We start from the raw sequence: 20331 nt of genomic DNA on the forward strand, positions 1-20331 counted from the left end.
ACTCTGTCATTAAGATGGAGAATAGAAGCACCTCAGTCCTCTTGCTAGCAGTTGAGGGCAGCAACAGAGCAAGAGATAATTACTAGAGGAGAATCTAGGTTGCAGAGTTCATTTTCCATCAAGGATGGAAGTCTGGCATAAAAACATTAAGCAACAGGAAACACCACTCATCTATGAAGCACACAATTGTGAAGCACACAATTTCAGCAGAAACAGAGGAAGCCACTGCACTCTAACTCAACCAGTTTTTGTCCAGTAATGGCAAAGATATTTGCAAGGACCACCAGTCTCGAGGGAAAGGTCGGTTGCTGATAATTGTCCACACACAGGCAGAAGAACGAAGCTGTAGTACCTGGCCATATATACCTTATATTTTCTCCTACCCCTGAGCAAACATCTGATAGTGGAAGTAATTTGTTGCTTTTTTCATTATTTCCATCTCTAATATACACACATCTGTTATTTTCTAGGTGTCTCTGTCTATATAACAGTCCATGCCCAAATTTGTGGGGGTTTTAAAATTAGAAAAGCATTGTGTTTTTTTTTCAAAGTATGAATAATTATGTAGGGGCAGAGATGGAGTAGTTTATTAGAGACCAACACCTCAGTCTCATGGAAGGATCAAGGAGTACTTCAGTGCTGATAGATGATTTGTTTGTGAGAGTCATTCATCACCCATTGCCTACTTGAAATTTATTTGAAAGATGAATTACTACATTCTCATGCAATTATTCCATAGTCCTTAAGTCACATAATCTCTTGTTTTCAAAGATGTGTTTTAACAAATATGTGATCACAAAAAGAACATACCGTAATACAAAGACACTTCCTTTTCTGCTTACAGACTGAGGAATACTTTTAGTCTCCTTCACTCACCTAAATGAATTTTGTGAATAGTGTACTTGTTATCTGCAGACCCTCAGTGGATAGCAAAATCCATGGATGCTCAAGTCCTATTAACTATAATGGCATAGTAAAATGGAAAATCAAGCTTTGCTATTTGGAATTTATACTTTTTTGAATATTTTCAAGACGTCGATGTTTGAATCCATGGACAAAAAGTCTGTAGATAAGGAGGGTCAACTGTATTTTTTCCACCTCCTCCTCCCCCAATATTTTAAGAAAGAACACAATCGAGAAAGATGGAAAGAATAATTAAAAGTATGAATGATTTGGGGAAGTGGAAGTAGTATTTGGAATTGTGTGATCTGTTTGGGAGGTGGTAAATCTTCTGTGTTTTCAGCAGCTGCAAAATAGAACAAATGAAGCTGCTTCTGCTTAAATTTCTCCCTCATGTAACTTAACAATACAAGAGGCTGACTGGATGGGTGGTAGTGGAAGAGACACATACATAGTAGCCTTCTTTATTTTCATATTTTGGCATCTATCTTCAACTGGCATGATACATGTTTCTTTTTGAACCAAAATGCAGTTAACAGACCATAATCTTTAGAAAACATAATCTACTAGGTTTAAAGATTTAGGACAGTGTTTTATAGACACTTGGAAAAAGGAAGCAGGGTACAAGTATGTCATCATGAAGGGTTTGAAATAGCTTCCCATAATAGTTTGAAAAAAGCTGTCCGCCTTTTTACATAAAAATTAAAAACAAGGGCTGCCTTACTGGTAACACACACCAAACCTAGCCAAAAGAAAGAATAAACCTCACTCCCAACAGTCTACCACATAATTAGTGAAATTTATTGCTTGTAGGTAGTGTTCTTTTACACAATGGCATTCCTAATTAATATACATGTTTTCCAGTAACATCATAATACAAATGTAATACTTCTATACAGCTCTGTATACAGCAGTTGTGTGCCTTTTTGAAGACTAGATATAGCATTGATCCACATCAACACTGCTTTGCTTTAACAAAGTTTTTAAGCCAGCCTTCCCCCACTCACAGCCTCCAAAAGCATTGGACAATGCTGCCTGGGGATGCCTGAGAGAGAGCTTTAGTCTAACATACATTGAGAAAGCATCAGGTTGACCATGATTGTCTTATGCTGGTAAACGAATACAGAAACTTTGACCATCCTGATATTCGTACTACAATCCCATAGCAATGGCTATGCTGAGAAGAGATAATGGCCAAAAGAGCCAGAGAGGCAAAGATCCCCTAGCCTGCTGTAAAGTAACAGGAAATAGTCAGCAAAGTCTCAGTGAGTCTGTGCTGGACTCAGCTACTGAGGCTACAATTCAAGAGCGCTTCCAGCCATGTCAGTCTGATCTATAAACCATGAGGCACTCAGTAATATAGTGGCAAAGAAGAGCAAATGGGTCCCAGATCTGTTTCCTGTAAGCACGACCCAGGGCATAGGAACGATGGTGGAGGGCCACAGCAGAAACCCTGTTGTTATCCTCTGTGAAGTGGTAACATGAGTTTCCTCTGACAGAAGCAAGGATGGCCCTGGTTTAACTTCAGAAGAAAGAAGTTTCTGATTATCAAAAGTTTGTGGTGTCTTCCCCAAGGAGCGTAGTGATGAATTGTTAGCTTGAAGGAAAGAAAGGGTGGAGCCTTTATAACTGTTCCCCAAATAATTTAGACCATTGTACTTTTGACATGCATCAGACACAATCCTGTATGGCTTAGCTTTAGCAGTACAGGTACAAGCCTGCATCAGGACTTGCAGCAGGTTGAGCCATATTGAACCCCACAACTTAATGAACAGTCTCTGAAGGCCCTCCTCACTGCCATAGCCATGCTGTGCCTCATGAACAGCAGGTAGGATCACATAAGTGTCTGACTACATAACTATAATAAGATGTGAAGATATTAAAGCAACACAGACATCTGGAGGACCCTAACAGATCTCAGCACTGATGCCATCATTTTTTGGCCTCATTCCAACATCTCTTCAGCATAAATATCAGCATGTGGACCTATGGTACAGGGAGCCATATTGTCTTCCATCCCACTTACTGTAAAGCCCCTGAACCTGCCCCACACGGCAAGCAGGCAGGATCAGAGAAGCATCTGGCTATAACCGCACAGCTAGATGCACAATGATTGCTGAGGCTACTGGAGGACCCCAAATGATCTCAGGGCCAATGTCATCATTTTACATTTGGCCACAGGGATGTGGCTAGATGCTTCTCCAGTCCTGCCTGCTTGCCATGAAGCACAGCATGGCTGTGCAGGGTGGCTTCAGGGAAGCAAGTTTACAGTAAGTTGGGGGATGAGCTTTGGGCACTGCAGAGGGAGAAAGGGAATATCAACTCCCACAGAGCCTGAAAAACAGCACCCAAGTGCATAAGGGGTACTTAGGTGCATGTATTTCACTAACAATTCTGGCAAACATGTCTATGAGGATGTAGCCATATGCCTCTCCAATCCTGGATGCTTCAAATGAGTCATGAAAAGGCCATGTGGGGCACTGCAGGGGGAAGGGGGAGATACCAACCTCCACAGCATCCAAAAAAGAACACACATGGGAAATGTGACGTCAAAGGCCGGCATCCATAGTTTTTTGTGGGGATTTCGGGCTATGTTCTAGAAGAGTTTCTTCCTGACGTTTTGTCAGCATCTGTGGCTGGCATCTTCAGAGAATGGTAAACTTTGCATATGTTCCTAATCAGGGTGTCAATGTCTATTTTTTGCTATCCATATACTACATAAACCCCAAGTAATAACTTGTTCTGAAATCTGGAACAGGTTAGGTATGTTAGGTGTGTGTGTTATCCATAAGGGCTTATGGCCAGAATCCTGTATGGTCTTCATACAAACGTAAGCATTGAAGTTGCTATGTACTGAATCCTACCCAGCCACTCCCCAAACCCATTTGCTGGGCAGCAAATACTACAATTGATGAGGGTCTGGTCCCATGTTGCTTGGGAAGCAGGTGGCTATCATTTCCACATCCTCCCATGACTGATCCCCACTGTGATAGGCAGAAAAAATGGTCACTCACTGCTGCAATTCCCCCTCATGCAAGGGGGTGAGTGGGTATGGCAGCTAGCTGCTTCCTGAGTGACAGGAAAATGGACCGCCATCATCTGCAGTGACTGCTTCACAGTAAGTGAAGATTTGGGGATGTTCACAGCCCCACATCACCCCTAAACTAGGTCCTATGAATACATAACAGTAACAAGTGCATAACTTAAGGTTACAAATACATACAGAATTCCAGCCTGCAATCTTTGTTTTAAAAATGTCAGGACAGATTCTCAAAGTCCTGAACTATGTGCCTATGACCAAATTCTGCATCCTTATAGAACTGCAAAAATATATCACTTCAGTACTGGTTAACCCATTCCATGTGAAACAAAGGCAGCCTGCAATCAGATACCTAGAACAGACCCAACACTCTTGAAAGATCTGAGAGGTAAGCACATTGCTGAAAAGGATCTTGGGCAATGCAGTTCTGCTATAAAAAAAATGAATGCTCCCCAAGACCCTTGCCAGTGAATGGCCACTTTGCTGGCTCAGATGTGCAAGGAGGAGGGACAGCAATTCACTAGAATAATGATGGCAGTTGTGGAACTCTCCAGATATTACTGAACTGCAATTCTCAGCATTCGTCACCTTTGACTATGCTGACTGGGGCTGCTGAGAGTTCCAGCCCAACAATATCTGGAGAGTCACACAATTCCCACTCCTGCACTAGAGGAAGTGAAGAATAGGGAATTTTTTTAGTCTTGGAACTGAATATCAGTTTATGAAGGGACTTGGTTTACATTTCATTTCAGCAGTGTGTGAAAACTAATGTGATACTGTACTTTACTCATTTGAGAATTTTCTTTAAAAGTATATTTTGATTCTATGCAAGTCTTTGTAGAAGCAAGCCACAATGGTACAGCTTTCAAGTATGCAAAGCAAAGCATAGTTCCATTCAAAGTTTAAATACCTTCAAATTTTAAAGGTTTTAAAGAGCAGGGCATCTAAAGTTTGCATGCCTTTAAATCTGCACTCTTGTCACAGATCTCACTGATCAGAGATATGAACAAGGGCTTATCTGCATAGCAGTGATGGGAAAAGGGATAATGGCTACTGAAGAAATGTGCAGACCAGATAGAGATTACCATAAGCTGGTGGTTTTCCATTGCTGCATTAGAAGAGCCGGCTTACAACAAGTCAAGGCAAGTTGACTTGCAAAATGTCGACAGAGTAACCAAGGGCCAGCCAAGCTCTTTTGGCAGCTGCACCATAAAAACCCCAGAACATCTCTTCCCTGACAGTTAGAATCGTAGCAAATATCTGCAGTGTTCCCATATTGCTACCTTTCCCACCCCAAGCCAAGCCCACTTCTATGGTTTCAAAATCCAGTGGCCCAAAACCTCACCTTGAATTCTCAGATGTTGTTTTCTTTCGTAGCCGCAACCTGCTGTTTTGGGAAAGGCCAGATGGGGCTGTCTGCTGAAATGCAGAAGCTTTAAGAAATGAGGAGAGAAAGAGAAAGCAAATAAAAGATCAACATGCTTACTTCACTCAGAAGTCAGTCAATAGGAAGAGAACTATTCTAGAATTGTTATTGTTGTATGCCTTCAAGTTTTTTCTAGCTTACATCAACCCTATGATCCGTTACAAGGTTTTCTGGGGCTGACTTGTCCCACGTCAGCCAGTAGGTTTCTGGTGCTTGGGTAATTGAATCCTGACCTCCAGAACTGTAGTCCAATGCTTAAACCACTAGCAACAACCAACCAACGAGAAATGTGCATTTCTGGCTTTCCTGGGATTTTGATTGCACAGAAATGTCCAAACATCCTTTTAACTGTTCTTAACAACTGAATCCTGTTAGAAACCAAAGCCATGTGCACTATCATGTAGCCAGGGCAATCTGGAACTTGTAGTAAAAAAATACTGTAGTAACTTTCCCAAGTTCTGGTCCTTGTGGCTAGAGCTCTACAGGTAGTAGATATGCTTCTTTTAAAGACATCTTTCTGCAGCCCAGCCAGTAAAATCCAAATAGAGGCTATGGATTTTCTGGGCTTGCCTCAGCAAAATCCATAGGGCAATGAAACAATCTACACTATTTCCTTTAGATCATGTACAAGTGCTGGTGCATCTATAGAAATCTTAAATAAAGAATAGCTTGCTCACCTGGTGACCAGACAACAGGAATATGATTAGTTCTGAAGCCAGCTGTGTTTTTTGAATCCTAACTAATGAACTACATTCTGGGCAGCTGAACAACACAAGTTAGCCTCAGTCTATCAAAGAGTAGCACTTAAAACCTAAATTCTTTTGTTAGTCTCAAGTTCAACTAATATTTTATTTATATTTGAAAGGGATCTCAATGTCATACAATAATATCCCAGAATAAAAGACAAAGAAAAATAAACACACAAATGGATGAAAAATAACTGCATTAGTTATATGTTTCTATAAAAGCTGACCAAGTATCCAAATATAAGTTCATTTGTAAATTCTGTCTATACTGTATATCATTCTTTAAAATTTTACAAGGAATGTTAGGTCATCTATCCATTGGCTGATAGGTGGAGAAAATGTATCTTTCCACTAATGAAGTACAGTGGTGCCTCGGGTTACGAAAATAATTCGTTCCGCGGCTGCTTTCGTAACCCGAAAAGCCTTCGTAAGCCGAAAACCCATAGGCGCTAATGGGGAAAAAAGCCGCGGCTCTGCCGCGGCTCCATTTAAAATAGCGCCGGAGTTTTTTCGTAACCCGAAAAAACTTTCGTAACCCGAAACAATAAATCCCTATGGGATTTTTTCGTATCCTGAAAAATTCGTAACCTGGGTATTTCGTATCCCGAGGTACCACTTATCAATCTTTTAGTAACCAAATGGGTACAAAAATCCACTTCTGCTGACCATATGTTAATTTCCAAGAAATAATTCAAAAGAATATGCGTGCCCTGAATATTCAGGAACTTTTCAAAACCAATTTTACTCATGTGATTACTTCTTCCCAAATTGTAGCTACTATGGGACAACTCCCAAACATGTTTGTTAAGCATTACATCTCCAACAATTTGCTGATTTAGAAAGCCCTTTCTTGAATAGACCAGTTAATTGATATTTTACCAAAATTATTAATCAACTGCATCAAAGCAGGGACCAGCTCCTGGGGCTTTGAAATGATCACCTGCAGAAATAATATTTTTAAATTCTAAACTGACATGCTCAAATCGTGTTTCTGAAATTTTGTGTAATAGCCTATGCTAAGGGTTCCAAGCACAAATTGAATATTAAAGTAAACAATGTTATTAGTCCCAACTAGAGCATACCTATTAAACGTGTTGTATTGACCTACATGCTGATTTGCAATTTAATACTTTATTAAATGGGTCTACATTGTTTGGGACCAACCAATAGGAGGTGTAACATAACATAAATGACTTAGTACTTGATTTTACAATTCCTTGTTATTTTTTTCAACCTCTCATTATTAACCCTCCTCCATATTTTACATTGATTCCTCCTACAACTGAAGTCATTTCTAACTTGCATCATCCTGCGTAGTCAGGGATCATAAGCTTCCAGTGCTACTAAATAAGCTTTTTAGAGCTTTGAAAAGTATACATTGGAAAAAGAAATCCCTTGCATTGTCTCTATCCCTGTGCTGACTATGTCTAGCTCCCTCCACCTTATTCATACCTTGCTTTCTAAATTCTTACTCCTGGTAACTGTTCTGTACTGCAGATAATAATTTTCAGTTGGGCAGCCGTCAGAAACCTGAATCTGCACCCAGTGATTGCTCTCTGTGTCCTATGTAAAGTATTTCTGAATACACATACTAATTGGGTAGCTTTTACAACAGCAAGTAGTAGATCACCTAGGTATCATCACTTCAGCCAGAGCTCTGTATAACACCAGCACACATAGGTTTCAACTCAACAACCTCTCAGTATAGCGTAAGCATCCGCATGTAGACCTTACACTATGATGACCCATATACAGTACCGCCTCCTTCCTTTAAAGCCCTGAAGCTACCTCACACAAGCATTTTGTGTTTTAGTGTTAGCAAGTAGGATTAAAGAAGGTCCAGCTACCGTCCTCTTAGCTGGACACACAAGACTGCTGAGATCCACGGGGGTCCTTTGGTGGCCTCAGTGCTACTTTAATCATTGTGCATTTGGCTTGGGAGTGGGTGGGACTGCCAGACACTTCTCCAATCCTATATTTCCATGCTGAAGCATAGAACAGATCATTGGTACTTACCCGATATACATCCATTTCCAGCAAAGAAGGTCCGAAGACCCTATAGAGTGGGTTCCTCCCTCTTCTTCCTAGTTTGGCAGGAAATGAAAAACAAAAGGTTGTCCCTGACCCCAAGTCGGAGAAGCAAGCCTCCCCAAGGTCAGTCATTAACTAGCCAAAGATCCCAGATGAAGAAAAAAGGCTCAGGAATCAAAGGGTTCTTTATCGCTTTATGTGAATAGAGTCCCTCCGCCTGCTCCTCAAGGTGGGGAGGATATTTGGACCTTCTCTGCTGGAAATGGATGTATATCAGGTAAGTACTAACAATCTGTTTCCTAGCAGAGAAGAGCCTGAACATCCTACGGAGTGGGATTTACCAAAGCGCCCTTTCCATTTAGGGCAGGGATGCTAGCGGGTCAGATGGTGACTAGTACAATATTTTGTAGGACCCTTCTGCCAAAGGCAGTCCCTTCTGACTGAGTGATGTCTAGCTTATAATGTCTCACAAACGTGAAAGGAGATTTTGCCCTACAAATCTTAGCCTATGGCGTATTTATGCTTGGGGCAGTTGAGGTGGCCGCACTTCTTGGTGAATGGACAGTTATCCCCTCTGGCACTGTCAAGTCCAGTGTTTGGTAGCATGCTACAATGCAGGCTCTCATCCATCAGCTGAGGGTAGAGGATGACACTTTCCTTCCTTTGGAACAAGGCTGAAAGGAGACTAAAAGCGCCTCTGACCTCCTGAAGCTGTTTGTTCTCTTGAGCTAAATTCTCATGAATACACAGCCATGTTCTATTAGGAGCATAGGCAGGAAAAAAGACTGACCTCAAGGGGTCTTGCTACTTCCACATGAGGTCAGGGACAACCTTTTGTTTTTCTTTTCCTGCCAAACTAGGAGCAAGAGGGAGGAACAACCCACTCTATAGGATGTTCAGGCCCTTCTCTGCTGGGAAATGGTTTTATGACGTGGCTTTGGGGCTTTAAAAAAGGTTAGGGGGTGGTGCTGAGGTGTTGCACAGAGGATGTGTCTGGGGACTCAGAAGGCTTTGGATCTATTCAGAGCTTCCCCAAATCTTTCCACTATATGCCTCCTCCTCCTTTCTGTCTCTCCTCAATGTCAGATAGATAAGGGACTTGGAGATGAGCTCTCCCTCATTCAAAGTCAGACTCCTCTCTTTTCCTCCACAGAGGAATATTTAGTTGATCCTATGGTTCAGCCTCCCAGACAAAGCCACTTCAAGCGCTCTCAGTCTGTGCCTAGTCTGTATCTGATGCTGTAAAGCTCATGTTCATCAATGTTACAGGTGACATATTATAACTTCATAGAGACTGGAAAGCAAACTGTGAAAATTTTGATCCAAAGATAAAGCACCATGCCAGTCCAGTATGTTCAAACACTGGTTTCTTTCTCCCATCGTTCCACTAATGGGCAACTCATGGATTGCATACAGCCTCTTGCTCCTGTGAGCCTCAGAATTTCCACTTCCCATTTTATAGAAAACCAAGGGAATCATGCTCCTGGAAGCATAATTCACCTTCAGAGCAAAATATGAGTGTCTCCTCCCATGTGCCTTGTTTTACAAGGAAATGAGTTTTCTTCAGAACAAGTCTGGAAGTACACTTGTACTGTAGTCACTTTTTTGTAGGGAGCAGCTGGTGTGACCCATGGTGGATTGTGAAGCACAAGGCAAAATTGGGCCCCATTCTGCAGATGTCGCCTACTCCTGTGCTAAGCACTCTGGCTGAGTTTACTGCCCTTGGCCAGAGTAGATGCCACAACGCACTGGGTTTAAAACCATTAAAAACACAAACCCAGAAGGCTATACTAGTTCATGATTCATCTGCCTGAAGGCAGATCACATAAAAAAAAAAAAATCCTGCACGTGTGGAAAGTTATATGCAACAGGGAATCTATGGATGTTTAATTTTTTTTACTTCAGACGACATTCAAACAAACAAACATCCCATATTTCCCTGCATGTAGAAGGCTAGTAATTCCCTTCTTCACCCTGTTCTTCCAGGAGGACATAGACATCATAAGGAACAGCCAGTGTTCTGATACTATTGCTCATTTACCTATAACTGAGAGTGCAAATGAGAGGGTTGGAAAAGTACAGTCCTGAAGCACCTAACAGTCCCTGCAAGTCTCCTTCTAAGTTTTTGGCATAATTTCCTGCCTCAAACTGTGCACAGATACACTGGCTTGCTTTCCCCTTGAAATCCCCTGAAACCTCTAGTCTTTTTTTCACAGCCACTTTTCACTTGAAAATGAAGACTGAAACATTAGTTTCTGGTGTGTGCGGATAATTCAGTGCACCCCTCATTGGGGGGGGGGTCAAAATTGCCATTGCTCACATGCATTTGCTCATCCCTGGTGTAAACAAACATGTAGGTAAGGATGTCCCATGGAGATTCTATATAAAATTGTACCTCATATTACAAGAGTGATCTGTTCTGGGACACATCACATAACACAAAATAATCTGGAGCACTATGCTTGTTTGCTTGAAATGAATGTTCAAGTGTTTTCTCTAGGCATTGTATAGGTGAAAGAGTCACAGTGGAAGAACTAGAAATGTCTAGAGAAGTATTCTCTCTAGGAATCTTTAGGTCCTCCAGTATAACTCTATGATCAATTTCTGGCAGAAGCATACCATAGAATCATGCTGGATGACCTAGAAAATGCTTAGATGTAACATATTTTTAGTAACATATAACTGAAACCTTGTACTATGAGCTTATGTTGTATAGGATCCACCTGTATGGACAGAAGACTAATCTAAATATATAAATAATGCTCAAATCAATAGAAGGGGAGGAAGAGAACATGATTCTGAAACAGACTGAGGTGCAAGTGCAGCTGGTATCAACAGATGTATATGCCAAAAAGTACCTGCATTTTCTCCACAGGATTGCAACCATGTAACTTCCCTCTCAGTTTTATTTGATATCTCAACTTCCTAACAATGTCCTTCAAATCAGAACCAGGAGCTTCCTCAGGAAATCCTGGGGTACTCTTACCTTTCTTCCTAGCAGGTATTGGCATTACAGATCCTGTCCCACCAGGCACTCCCAAATTCAACTGCTGGAGCTGGCTGGGCCTCCCTGAAACTGCCTCAGCATGCCTGCCTAAATGTGTTGGGCGGCTGGTTGCTTTTAGGATGGGGAGTCGACTTGCAAGTGGAGATGTGACAGAACGACTGCTTTGAATCCGACAGGAGCCTCTATGAGGCTTGGAGTTAGGTTGCAACTGGGGGCTATCACCTCTCATGGTTTTAGAATGATCTGAGGAGAAAGGGAAAGATGCTCAGTCACAAATCATTAAAATGCTTCCAAGCAGAAGAACCTCTCAAAGGAAGGGAAAAAATTCTTGCAAAATGCAAACAAAAACTGCACACCTCCAAACAGAGAAAATAAACCCTCAAAATTTTAAATTATAATTCCATGTGTGTTAACTCATTTTGTCCCATTATGTTGAGCAGGGATTCTTCCCAATAAATGTGCCTAGGAATGCAGCTTAACAGAAATTTAGAATGGGGAAGGGGACAAGATCGGTTTTTGTGGGTTTTTTGAGCTATGTGACCATGTTCTAGAAGAGTTTCTTCCTGACATTTCGCCAGCATCTGTGGCTGGCATCTTCAGAGAATGCTTGCCTGTCCTTGGCAAGATCTAGTCAGAGGAGGTTTGTTATTGCCTTCCTCTTTAACTGAATGTGTGATTTGCCCAAGGTTTCCACAATTAATCAAGGATTCAAACTTTAGTCTTTTGGGATCCTAGTCCAACAGTCAAAGTACACCATGCTGCCTCTTATTGTCCCCATCCCACACAATGCTAATTCACCAGGATAGTAACCAAAAAATAATCGAGTCATTTCCTATTCTGTAATAACTGGGAACCTGGAATCCTGGACAATAATGAACTCATAGTCAATATAACTGCAGCAATTCTTATGTCAGGTTCTTCTTTCCAGGAAGTATGGGAAATTAAATCCAAATACTGTCTATATCAACTTACTAGCATTTGCTTTCTGGAGAGGCACTGCCTTTTCTGGAGCAACAAGGGATTTCTTCAGAGATTTAGTCTCCGGTGGAAAAAGCCTGGGATCTGGTTTTCCTTTCACACATGCAACAGAGAATGCCTGCATACAAGTAAACAAACTGAATTTTAGAAAGTCATGATCCTTCCTTTTGAACGATCCTCTCGTGGCCTATGTTCACATGAATGGAGGAAAATGGTGGTAGATGTTAACCTGGGGCCCTGAGTCCTCCTAGATGCCAATCCAATTATTGGTGTTACCCATAGATGACCATACTTTCTTCCCAATGACATTATCATTTAGGGGCTTCCCAGCTTTTGCGTGGTTTTCTTTCCCATTTTCACATCTGGAAAGGTTGAAATTACTCTTCTAAGGCTTAGCTACTTCTAAAGCTGATGTCCTCCCTACCACTAGAACGTGCCCCAGCTTTGGTCTGGAGCGCCTTTGTGTAATACCCACACAGTCTTTCTGGAGTAAGGTACATCACACACTGTTCTTTCTACTGTGTTCCTTTTTAGCTGAAAGCACAAGAAATACCTGTGGCTCTTCAAAAGGACCATCTTTGCCACCAGTTCCTTCTGTTTTCCGGTTGGTTCGAGGAAGGGGCTTCAAATGCATTTGAGACTGCTGATGTTGTGCGCCATCACAGAAGGAGAGTGGAGGCAGTTTGTCTTTCCTGCTGCTCCTATTGGTTGCTTGAACCTTGAGACAGAAGAAATATAGCAGGTAGAGAAATGAGGCCAGCCAATTTAAATTATATTAATTTCTCCAAAATAAGGCCCTCAAAGCAGGTTGCAGGCAATTGAAATGTAACACCAACATCAAAGAATGTTAATTAATAATATTACACAGATGTAAAATAGAGATAGAACTAAACACAACAAACAGGCAGATCAACTAAAACTGGGAGAGATTGAGGGAAGGAGGTTTTAACCACTCATCTTTTTAAAAAAAACATCAGAGAGGCACTCTCCAGAAGGCAAAATCAGAGGAGCTGGCCTGTGGAACATACTTCAGCAGCAAGCCCCGCGGAGCAATTGCCACAACTCAAAAAACATGGTTTCTAATGGAGAGCCAGCTTGCTCACAACTGGCCAAGAAACAGGTCTTCAACTGCCTACACATTTCCCCTGAAGTGCTTTCAGCATATAGTAAGACTTGAGTATTGTAAGGGGGGCTTTCCATACAAGCTGGCCAAGGACTATGTACTTGGGGGGTGCACCTTCCTATTCAGTATGCATTCACTGTCTGAGGCAGGCAATACAAGTGGCATCCAGGCATCCATAGCTTGATAAATGTACATACACCTATATTTTGGGTCCTTCGACAAGGTATGGCGGAATGCCCTGGATGTTCAAGAATCACTAGATTGAGGCTGGGTGAAATCATCTTAGACTTCAGAAAAAGTGATACGTGCTCTTTAAAGATGAATCACATACTCCTTCCTTTTCATTTTTATGGTATTTGTCAGAGAGAAAGCTCATTAAGATACTGAGACTTTTGAATTATTAAACTAGAGAATATGGATTCAGAAAGTAGAGAATACAATGCAGTCTTCCCCCAAGCTGGCCCCTTGCACATGTTAGACTACGTCTCCTACAATACCTAGCCATTATTGACCATGGGAAGTCAACATATCTAGAAAACAGCTTGTTGAGGAAGACAGATGTAGTCAATATCAATGGCTTTCAAATTCAAGAGACCTAGGTACAGGTACAATTCTAGTCTTAATTCTGCACAGTAATACTGATAATTTTTTATACAATTAGGGGAAATATTAAGAACATAGTACTAGAAATAGATAAATAGTAAGGATTATGAAAAAATAATTATGCAATAGTTACGAAGTTTCCATATATTTCCTGTAATGAGCCAAAACATAACCTAAAACTGAACTGCTATTGCCAAAAATTACTCAGAAGAAAGCTTCTCTAATCCAAAAATAAAATTTGTTAACTGCCCTTGAGTTGACCCTGACTTATGGCAACCCTGTAGATGAGACATATTCAAGCCTCCCTATTCTCCATGGTCCTACTTAGGTCCTTTAGTTTCAGGCCCATGACCTCCCTGATTGAGCCTGTCTATCTGGAATACAGTCTTCCTCTCTTTCTACTACCCTCTAACTTTCCAAGCATTATTATACAGTGCAACTGCATTATCTGAGGGCAAGCTTTATGCGACTTTCAGTGGCGTGTCCCATAGGGACGAATGGGGTGTGCCGCTGCACGCACAAGCTCCATTCATTTAAATGGGGCTCGAGCATAGGCAGTATTTGTTTTACGTGGGGGAGTCCAGAACGGATCCCCCGTGTAAACAAAGGGCGAACTGTATTTTTTCTAATGAGTCCTGCCTTCTCACGATGTGACCAAAGTATGACATCCTTAATTTGATGCTCTTGGCTTCCAAGAAGCTTAGGCTTGATCTATTCTAGGATCCATTTGTTTGTCATTTTGGCTATCTATAGTATCCTCAGTACTCTTCTCCAGCACCATATCTCAGATGTGTTGATTTTCTGTCCACTTTCTTCACTGTCCAGCTCTCACATGCATACATGGTGATAGGCAATGCAATGACTTGACGATTCTAACTTTAGTTCTCAGTTGTATCTTTACTCTTTAGAATCTTATCTAGTTCTTTTATAGTTGCTCTTCCCATTTCTAACCTTCTTCTCATTTCTTGGCTGCAATCTTTGTTCTGATCAATAAATGCTCTTCCAAAATATGTGCCAGGAGATAAGATTTAGGACTCTCAAAAATAGGCACATATTATTATTGCTAGAGCAAGGGTTGGTAACATGTGGCCCTCCAGACGTTGTTGGACTGCAACTCCCAAATTTTCACTGTTGGCTATGCTAGCTGGGGCTGATGAGCGCTATAGCTCAACAACATCTGGAGGGCTGTATGATTCCCATCTCTGTGAAAGGAAATGGAACAGTAAAGTCTTATACTGTACATGTCTAGTTGGAAATTAAGTCTACTACGTTCCATAAATTGGATCTAAGATCTGCCTTCCATGTACCAAAAGGTTCTACTCATGAAAAGTGCTTCTGTCCAATTTACAGAGGTCCTTCCACCTACCTCATTCAATAGGGATCTCCCAGTTCTGTCCCAGAGATGGGAATCTATGGCTCACAACCCATGTGCAGTCTCTGGTCCCTTCCTTTCTAGCTGGGATGTTCCTGCTGTTCAATACCTCCAGGAGGTATGATTTTGCCTTTTAAAAAAAGTGTTCTCCCTCACACCTTGCTTTGTCTCCCCACACCATCAGGAAGGTTGACAAAACAGTAAGTGGTCTTCTGTCCATTTCCAGTTGGGAGTGCATGCAGATTTTTGGTCCCCTACAACCCCAGGACTCATGCATCCTGGAAACATAAACAGCCTCAGCCTTTGTCTGCTTCTATTGTTGACAATATTTTGAAGGAACTATAATGTATGGATTGACATCTGAATCCAACCCAATGTGGCTTGCTATGTGAAACTCCCAGTTTGCCACCCAAGCCATATCTAAAGATAAACAACACATAGAATGCTCAGGATGACAATCAAAATTAAAGACAAAACTATCCTGCACACAAACATTAAGTTCAAACACAATGTACATGGGCACCATTCCAGTTGCTGTACCTTCTTAGTGCCAGATTTCATCACTGTTGAGGCCTTGAATGACTGTCTGGCTCCAGACTTTTTTGACAGCTGATCCTCAGCACTGTAGGTCTTAGATTTATTTTGGAGTTTCTTGGTACTAGGCAAACCCATGCTGCAGGAAGCCTGGCCTCCCTGCTTGGGAGGACCTTTGAGGGAATCATGAGCCAAACAGGTTTCAGGGCCTACCATTGGCAGCAGTGCCTTCAGAGGGCTATTTTTCACATCAAATGTTTTCCGTCTTGTTTTCCTGAAGCTTGGCCTCTCCTCGTGCAAAAGCTTGATTGGTGACAAAGGCTCAAATTCGGGGAGCGTCTCAAGCCCTATCTCAAAGCAGCTGCCATTCCCATTCTCTCTCAGCTGACATCTCTCCAGTTGAGAAGCCAGTATATTGGCTTCCTTCATGACTTCCTCCAGCTTCTCTGGACTAAGCAGGAACCACTGAGAATCTTGTTCTCTGTGACTGCTCTTGCTCTCCCCGAGAAAGACATTTATGTCAACTGCTTGCACCCCACACTTTTCACTGGGCTCCACAAGGTACACATCAGGCTCGCCCTCTTCTTGCCTGTAGTGTCAAAGTCAAGAATTAGCAGGGAACTAATTTATTAGCTGCATTTATATCCCACCTTCCCTCTAATATGGAGCATGGAAGCAACATGTTACATGTACAGCGTGCCCTTGGTATCTGTTGAAGTTTGGTTTCTGGTTCCCCTATGGATACCAGAATCCATGGATGTTCAAGTCCCATTAAGTACAACAGCATAGTAAAATGGTATCCCTTATATAAATTAGCAAAATCAAGGTTTGCTTTTTGGAATTTATGTGTTTTTTCAATATTTTCAAGCCATGGATGCAACGGGACAACTGTACATTGTTATTTTTGGATAACAATAATGTGACAAAACTACATTTGAAAAGCAAGTCCAAAGTTATATTACTGGTGTAATGAATAGTTATTCCTTTTAAGAAGCATTATTCCATAAATGCTAAGGTTTTTTCTTTCCTCAACCCCCCCTCCCAAACTATCAGAAGACAAAGGAAAGTAAAAAGCAGTGCAACAACTAATATAATGACTCAGTCAATAAATAGGTTAATTTTAAACACTGTAATGATTAATGGAATAAATTACTATTGAAAAATAATTTTCCAAGTTCTATTCCCATGCCCTTCAAGCAATATATATGTCTCTCTCAAACTGACAAAAAACCTCTAAGGCAGGCCAAGCTGAAGGAGAGATTGACTAGTTCATGTGTGTGTATTACAGCTCAGAATAAAGGATGTGTGTTGCCTTAGGGTCACCATAACTCGAAAATGACTTAAAGGCACACACTATCATCACCGCCACCACATAACCAAAGTCCTAGTCCTAGTCCTCTGTTGGCTGACTATATGTATTGCTTTAAGCAAAGGCTTCAGGCAATGTTGCTGAAGGCAAGTTTTAGTGCTTTTATTATATCCAAAGCCATGCAGAGAACTCTGTGGATTAAATATAAATAAATGAAATAAGTGTACAGTGGGGTATAAGACATCTAACTAGAAAAGAGAGTTCCCATCTCACAAAATCCAAAATACTAGGTTTGGGATAAAACATGAATAAAGCTCCTCTGCAGTACAGATCAAAACCTACTACAGTCACCCTCCATTTTCATGGGGGATCCATTTCGGAACACCCCCCTCCCGCAAAAACGGAAATCCACCAATATTCAAGCCCCATTGTCCCCCCCGTTTGCCCCCACATGTAATCGAGCTACAGGGATTTGAAGTCCGCACAAACCGAAGAACGACTGTAATTTGTTTCTATGAAAATAAAAAGAGAAATACATTATAATGAGGTTGTTAGTTGAAATAGCTCCAGTTTCCAGTTAGACACCTTGCTACATATCAGTGATCCTGAAAGATTTTGTTTTAGTGAGTTCATCTATATGCTTTTTTAAAGAGATTAAGTTGCTACTGTGAAGTAGCATACTCTTGCTTACTATAGTGCCAATTCGCATTACAAGGGCTTACAACCACCATTCTTACCCATCTAAAGGAGAACACAGACCAACATCCAGGGTCTCGTCTGTAAATTTTATACCTAGAAGGAGAAAAAATAGCAATTCTTACTGCAAGTGTTGATTGAGGCCCAAGTAGCTAGCCTGTCTGAATCATGACTGTCAGCAAGATCTTGATCAAGAACTACAAAGTTTCAGGAGGAAACCTCCTTACAGTAAAGTACAGTATTTCCACTGTACACATGGGAATACTCTCAGCAAAACCTAATTCCCACCTTGCAGATCAGACTTCGTAGCTTCTTTTTAAGCCTGCAAAATTCCATGCCTTAACACTCATGGGGATTTGTTTCAGAATACAGAATTACATGTGTTTGCCCACTCTTATTTTAGCTCTCTTTTAATCTAAACAGGCATTTGATAATTAATTAGTTGCAGGGATTTTTTTTAAATAAAAGGGGAATGCTGCATTTTTTTCTTACCTCCAATGGTAACATTTAAAAATGATTCTATACTTTCAAATATGATCTAATTTAAATGATAGCTCATTTAACTGTGTTTATTATTCTGTTTTTAGCTTTGTTTTAACCTTATTGTAAGCTGCCTTGAATCCCATGTCAGGAGAAGGGCAGGATATAAAATAAATAATTATTAATACATGTTAAGAATGGCACAAAGTGATCATACTAACGATAAAGGACCTGACTTTATGTAACTACTAGCCCAAACTTATGCAGAATAAGTCATAGTTAAGCCAAATAAAATCTGATTAGGAGCTAGCCTTGAATCAGATCTGGTGACAAACTGTGCTCTACAATGCTACATGGCATAGGGGGAAAATCCATCTCAAATGCTTAGTATTATATGCATCATCTCTGTACACTACAAATGTCTTTTGTAAGACAAATACTTGAAAGATGGGTTGCTGTGGGCTTTAGAATGCAAAAAAATCATTCAACTTTGAAGTTGTGTTTAGCTGTATATAACATAAAAATAGTCCAATGACATTCAGATGCTCACCTTCCTTTGACAACTCCATGTTTTCAAAGTACCATCTAAACAAGCTCCTGAAAAACTGAATGGGAAAGAAAACAAATACAATACATTTCAATGTATTTAATACTTTGTTATAATTAGAATAAGCAGAAAATGAAATAGTTACCAAGTCTCATTGTATAGACATATTGAACATCAAGAGCTGGACAGATTACAGAAATGTAAAGGATCTGTGAACTAGATGGTCCAGAAAATGTCTGGAAGACTGAAATGTTTTTATTTTACATAAAAATGATTAAAGAGGGAAGAAGTTTATAGTGCTGAAGCTAAGGGATTGTTCTCTCCCAAAACATTAGAACAGCCTTCAGATGTGTTGGATAACAGTCCAATTGTCCTCAAGATCACAGGTATCGTTGTCCAAAATATCTGGATGGCACTGAGCTGGGGAAGGCTGCACAAGAATCAACAGCAAATAGATAGGTCCACAACTCCATGTGAAGGCACTAGCAAACAGGGCAGAAAATACTGTATTGGTTAAGTTGGGCCAATGGTCTGATGCGCAAAGGCAGATTCATGAGTTCTTCATTTGAAATTGAAAGAAAGCAAAATAAAAGGAAATGCCTAGTACAACCACATCACTGGCTTCTTCTTGTCCCTCTCCTATTGGATGCTGGATTTCACCATGCTTAAATTGATTTCACATGACTTGTCTCTGCACTCCTGATTCATGGAATTCACTGCCACAAGGCTGAATGGCCATCTGTCATAGATGCTTCATCTATGATTTCCTGCACTGGCAGGAAGTTGAGCAAGATGAGCCTTGGGAATCATTTTCAACTCATATGATTCTGTAAATATATTTATGATCACTAAAATATCTTTCTTTTTCTTTGTTGTTTTCACTAAAATATCTTGAGAAAACATTAGTAGGCTTTCCAGTAGGTAGGTTCATCACCATGATATACCTAAAATGGAATCTCTCCAACCCCACAGGCTTTGTGTGTATGTGCATGCCTTCACACTGCCTGACAATTTATGGTGACCCCATGAATTTCATATTTATTTATTTTTGCAAGGAATATTTAAAGGTGATTTTACCAGTTCCATCCTCTTATAGCACCTGGCATTAATTGGTCGTCTCCCATGCAATAATTAACCAGGGCTGACCCTGCTTAGCTTCCATATAGCTCCTATTATTAGATACTGTGAATAAAGGGACAATAATCTCCATCATAATAATTTCTGAGCTTCACAGGAAGTGTGACTGGCAAAGGTTGGAAAAAGAATGAAGAACGAGATTATTCCAATCCTATACAGTAAAGAAAATATTACTTCCACTGTTAAGTATCCTATTTTCTTCAGTGATTTTGAAGTCTGCAGTTTGAAAAAGCAACCCAAATAATTAATTAACCAAAGAAGGTCTGCTTCATTTATTTATGCACTGTTTTGGTTTATAGTCATACATAATTAGTGATTAGCTACATTATGCTCTTATTTAATAATGCCTGTTAGTTTCAAAGTCTTGAAGTGTAATAATCACCTGTATCAATACAAAACATA

At 40.7% G+C, this 20331-nt stretch overlaps 1 protein-coding gene across 2 annotated transcripts; it reads right to left on the bottom strand.

Moving 5' to 3' along the window:
- Positions 1 to 1089: 1089 nt before the first annotated feature.
- Positions 1090 to 20331, bottom strand: PSRC1 (proline and serine rich coiled-coil 1). 2 transcript variants are annotated; one of them, XM_042462766.1, is made up of 9 exons: positions 20312 to 20331; positions 18796 to 18850; positions 17807 to 17861; positions 15767 to 16349; positions 12682 to 12846; positions 12123 to 12246; positions 11130 to 11393; positions 5286 to 5373; positions 1090 to 2497 (listed from the first exon to the last, which is right to left on the bottom strand). In XM_042462766.1, exons 2-9 carry the CDS (start codon positions 18812 to 18814, stop codon positions 2494 to 2496), a joined length of 1302 nt encoding a protein of 433 aa, XP_042318700.1. In that variant the 5' UTR covers positions 18815 to 18850; positions 20312 to 20331; the 3' UTR covers positions 1090 to 2493. The 2 variants fall into 2 exon arrangements, with proteins under 2 accessions (XP_042318700.1, XP_042318701.1); XM_042462767.1 differs by lacking the exon at positions 1090 to 2497 and having other exon boundaries at positions 5282 to 5373.

The sequence above is a fragment of the Sceloporus undulatus genome, chromosome 4, assembly GCF_019175285.1.
Source record: "Sceloporus undulatus isolate JIND9_A2432 ecotype Alabama chromosome 4, SceUnd_v1.1, whole genome shotgun sequence".
Taxonomy (NCBI): Eukaryota; Metazoa; Chordata; class Lepidosauria; order Squamata; family Phrynosomatidae; genus Sceloporus; species Sceloporus undulatus.

Coding starts and splice junctions, on each gene's coding strand:
- PSRC1 (XM_042462766.1), bottom strand. Junction 12,247..12,681: donor GTCCTTTTGAAGAGCCACAG/GTATTTCTTGTG, acceptor ACTTGTATGCAG/GCATTCTCTGTTGCATGTGT. Junction 5,374..11,129: donor AATACCTGCTAGGAAGAAAG/GTAAGAGTACCC, acceptor CATTTCTTAAAG/CTTCTGCATTTCAGCAGACA.